At 35.7% G+C, this 4,603-nt stretch overlaps 1 protein-coding gene across 1 annotated transcript; it reads right to left on the bottom strand.

Annotated features, from left to right (window-relative positions):
* Positions 1-294: 294 nt before the first annotated feature.
* Positions 295-4,310, bottom strand: LOC105119549 (thermospermine synthase ACAULIS5-like). Its single transcript, XM_011017695.1, has 10 exons — positions 3,880-4,310; positions 2,839-2,905; positions 2,628-2,722; positions 2,410-2,512; positions 1,698-1,786; positions 1,426-1,582; positions 1,257-1,332; positions 1,084-1,142; positions 699-835; positions 295-611 (listed from the first exon to the last, which is right to left on the bottom strand). Exons 1-10 carry the CDS (start codon positions 4,023-4,025, stop codon positions 473-475), a joined length of 1,068 nt encoding a protein of 355 aa, XP_011015997.1. The 5' UTR covers positions 4,026-4,310; the 3' UTR covers positions 295-472.
* Positions 4,311-4,603: the final 293 nt, after the last annotated feature.

Below are 4,603 nucleotides of genomic sequence, written 5' to 3'. Positions count from 1 at the left end.
AATTTATTTGAATATATGTGTGTGTGTATATATATAAACTTTTTTATTTTTACTTAAAAACTTTTTAAATACAAAAAATATATTAGAAAAACTGGTATATATAACTTTTTAAATACAGAAAAATACACGGTTAAAGTATCTAGTCAGAAAAGATATTCTGGAATTAAAGAAAGTTTCTTTTACAAGGGCCGGGCCCTACCAAACCCCTGTTTCCGCCATGCCTCCTGGAATCGTACAATTTCAGTAATAGGATTTCATTCTACCGACATATTAGAAAAACAAATTGAGACAAAATAAAAGCAAAGATCCACCCGTTACGATTATATAATCATTTCATTAGGTAACTACAAGAGCAAGAGTTTAAAAAAAAAAAAAAAAACATACACGAGTTATTAGTAGATGAAAAAGAAAAACATATAATTAACAGAATAAGAGTAAATTTTCAAAAACACTTGCTGCTTCCATTCTTAATTCATTTTGTGCTTTTGGTAGGCGCTTCTTCCATTAATCCATTTCTCATTAATTTAGTTTGATTCTGTTTGTGGACGCTGCCATGCCCATAGATGAACCGGGCTGCTCCTTCAGTGTAGACATGAGTTTCGCTGTCAAGCCTGCCATTAAGTAATGTTCCAAGTTAGTCACGGCTTAATTATTATAGAAGAGAAAGGTAGGAGGAGGATGACATGCATGGGCCTTACGATTTTCGAACAGCTTTGCTCAATGTCGAGGCTGATGAAAATGTTTTACCATCAAGATACCTGTTTTCCCCTTTAATCCTCTGTTTAATTCTGGTGTCTATCTCATCAGCACTCAGCATAAATGGAGAATCTGAAGCCTGTTAATTAAATTGCAACTTTTACAAGTGCCTGAACTATCACGGTAAAGACAAGTTGTATGTATAGTCTTGATTGACAGTAATAAAGGCCTAAAAATTTGTGTCCAAGTAAATTTGCGGGGAACTGATAAGTGCTGAAACTATTTCATTTAAGTGATCATCATAAGGCTAGAAGAACGTTTCAGAAGCCTGGAACGTGGAGGATTAATTGTTTTTAGAACAGAAAGAGAATGTGTTAGGTATAATACCATGACCCATCCCCAGGTATCAGCATAGGAAGGGATATGAGCTGAATAAGGCACCACATCTGCACGTTGGGAAATAAAGAAAAATAAAATTGGCCAAGCCATTAATTTGGTTTCAGTTTTGTTGCTTTATAAAAAAGAAACAAAATGTAAGTAAATATTTAGGAGTTACTTACATTTGAACACCTGCCTTAAAGTGTTGTAGATGCATGAAAACACTTCTGTATGACTGAAAATTCCAGCTGGTCCTGCCTGCAAAATTCACAGGACATGAATGGTTATTTCTTCCATCCTCCCTCTTCCCCACTGTCTCTCTCTTTCCAAAAACCAGAAACGATTATCTACCTGCGTGATAAATACGCCACCTTGATTGAGTCTGGGCTTAACGGTGTGCTCATAAAAGGACTTAGTGTAGAGTTTGTAACATGGGCCTCCCTCTATTGGGTCTGCCAGGTCTCCTATGATCACATCATAGCACTCCTTTCCACTTTCTAGCTCAGCTCTGCAACATTTCACAGCAACAATATATATGAACGAGAAGAAACGAGAATAGTAATGAAATGCTTAACCTTTTTTTTAACAACAATAGCAAAAAAACATAGAATCTAGAGTCAAACCTGGCATCGTTGATGATGACCTCAAGTCTTGGATCACAGAAAGCTTCTCTATTCACAACCAAGTATGCCTTGCAGAAGTTTACCACCTCCTGATTCCATGACACAAGTTTGGGTTACGAGCTGTAAAATTTTCCTGGCCATTTCCTTACATTACATGGCAGTGAATAAAGCACTCTGGTCTTTGGTCACACATGGCTTATAATTATTTGTTTTTTGGTTGAACTGATATTTTCATCAATACATTATTATTGGTGGTTAGGAGAACGCTGAGTGCTTGATTTATTGGCCATGAACCTAAACGACATGCCCTTTTCCTTGATGTAGCGGAGCTACAAGTCCCAAACAAACTTCAATAAAGAGCAAGGGAAGAAAAATAGGATCAAAAAAAGGAATTGTCTAACATTTCAGGGTAACACAAACATAATAATGATAGATAATCATTTTCTTGATAAAGTTTTTTGGACAAACTAAGCCAACAATAACTATGCTGTCCCCTCTATTTGGGGACCAAGAAAAAAAGGGATTAATGATTATAGATAACCTTACTCGATCAGAAAAAAAGAAAAAGAAAAAAAAGAAAAAAAGAAAAAGTAAAAGTGATAATTCTGATTCATCGAAGCGGATGGGCGATAGCGAGATTAAACTATTTAACGTTATAAATTCCTTTTAATGGAAGTAGGGGATTAAACAAAGAGTGGGTTACTTGAATTACCTCATCAATGTCACACATGACAACCTTCTCCACTGTCTTGTGTCTTAGTATTTCTCTTGCAGTGGAACCTTCACCTCCTCCCATGATAAAGACCGTCTTTGGACTGCAAGCAGATGTAGAAAAACAATCGCTACAAATTAAGCAACGCTAGAGTACCACATAGGGACCCTTCAATCCTCCAAAATACTACTAATAATAAAAACAGAAGAAAGAATTACCTTGAATGATGAAGAAATGCTGGATGAACAAGAGATTCATGGTAGATGAATTCATCCACTTCCGCACTTTGCAGCTTTCCATCAATGACTAAAGCCTGTCAGGCAGAACAAAAATAATTTATCTTAGGATAGAATACTGGAAAATTATTTAAGCTGGACATATACAAAGCACTCTTTCTTCTTAAGAGTAGAAGTTTTTTGAAACATGGACCTTGCCAAACGGCTTTGTGTCCAATAGTGCAATGTCCTGATACCGAGAGGCCCCTGTGTGCAGAATACTGCGACAAAAATAAAGAACGATAGTCAATGCACGAATCAACCATGAAAGGGGGATTTTGGAGTGTTTGTTTTTGTGTCCCACAATGTTTTTTATCTGAAATTAATGTTTCTCTTAAAAAAAATATATATATATTTTTTAATTAAAAAATACAATGTACCGCTTTGGCCTGTTAATTAACAATTTCACTTTTAAGGTTCCTTTTTTTTATTCTAATTAACAGCCACTATACCATCACAAAAACAAATAAACTTGAAGGAGAACCAAATCCTTGAAACGAGACCAGAGGGAACATGCCGGAGTATTACAGATTATATTTACAAATAGCCTTAGCCTAATGGTTTCCGCATTGAAGCAGATTTTGAGTAACTTCAGTTTCTTTTTTTTTTTTCTTTTGGATACCCAAAAACACTTAAGACCTTTTGATGAACCAAAAAAATATGATGACTATTCTATAATTTCGCTTTGTCTCGCACAATAAAACGGTATTGGTTCTTTTTTGATTCATGAAGCTTCTCCTGTGACACTGTCTTAGGAATTCTATCATAAAATTTGTGAAATAAAACATGTTTCACCGCAAAACCCGTCACTAAATAAGAGAGAAGAGGAGATTATAAAAAACCAGTGGGTTCTTTGTTTGTTTATCTTCTATCGAAGGGAAGGGCATGGCCCTAGAGATTGAATCGTCGTGGCCCGGAATGCAGGGTAGGTGTTTCGATACGGTGATGTACTTATTCTTATAGAATGGGAAATTAAGTTTCCATCTCAAGTTAAGAGCACAAGAGTTAAGATAACAGGAAGGGGGAGAAGTAAAGAAAATATAAAGATATTTTTAATACTAAAGCCTAAATTCGAAAAAACCAGTCAAGAAATAAGAGGAATATCGAAGTTGGCTGGCAATAAAACCAAACCATTTCACTTGGTTAATTTGAATGATGATGATGATGGAGCAGTTGGCGTGCAATTTATATGTACCTATTGAGAGCAAAACACCATCTCAAGTTCTCTTCAATCTCTTCTTCATACCAACAGCTCTTCCTGTAACCATTCAGTGATGAATGGCTTTTGCCATTCACACCATTGCCACTGCTAATGTCATTAGAGCAAGAAATTTCACCCATTTTTCTCTCTTCTGTATCTCTAAGTAAGCCAAGAAAGAGTGAGAGGCCAAGGCGATAGAGGAAGGAGGCTAGTACTCAAGTGAAGGATGGAGAGAAGGGTAGCAGGGCTGCACAATATAAATCGGAAGGTGGCAGGAAAATCGAAAAGGGCATGATTTGGTTTGGTATGGAGAGCTAGTGAAATCGATCGAAGCGGGTGTGTCCCCCAGGACTGAAAAGTAGAGCTACAGACAAGATATCCTCATGAATTTTCGAATATATGTGCGCACAAAAAGCAAAGAAGTGCGTGATCTCTAAAGGTTGATTTGCTGGCGTGGTTGCAAATTTGCTTTCTAACAATTTGCCAAACTAGCCTCGTTGAAAAAATAATCAGTGAAACGGTATGATAAATATCATAGTTGAAGATAACGATATTTTAAAAAATCGCAATTAATAATTGCAATATTTTTAAAAACAATTAAAATATATTGGCATAAATCTCAAAAGAAGAAAAAACAAAGGAAATAAAAAAAAGATTTTGGAAGTACACTCCGATAATAACATTTATGTTACCATCCAAAATTTTTCTATCTTTTTTA

This window comes from Populus euphratica, unplaced genomic scaffold (genome assembly GCF_000495115.2).
Source record: "Populus euphratica unplaced genomic scaffold, PopEup_1.0 scaffold3075.1, whole genome shotgun sequence".
Lineage (NCBI taxonomy): Eukaryota > Viridiplantae > Streptophyta > Magnoliopsida > Malpighiales > Salicaceae > Populus > Populus euphratica.
The sequence above is the reverse complement of the archived record's forward strand: the minus strand, read 5'-3'. Positions and strand labels throughout refer to the sequence as shown.

What these genes read in the sequence shown, in the direction of transcription:
- LOC105119549 (XM_011017695.1), bottom strand. Translation starts at nt 4,025, where the DNA reads ATGGGTGAAATTTCTTGCTCTAATGACATTAGCAGTGGCAATGGTGTG. An exon ending in ACACAAAGCCGTTTGGCAAG is followed by an intron (nt 2,723 to 2,838) that starts GTCCATGTTTCA and finishes TCTGCCTGACAG; the next exon opens with GCTTTAGTCATTGATGGAAA. An exon ending in AGCAAAGCTGTTCGAAAATC is followed by an intron (nt 612 to 698) that starts GTAAGGCCCATG and finishes ACTTAATGGCAG; the next exon opens with GCTTGACAGCGAAACTCATG.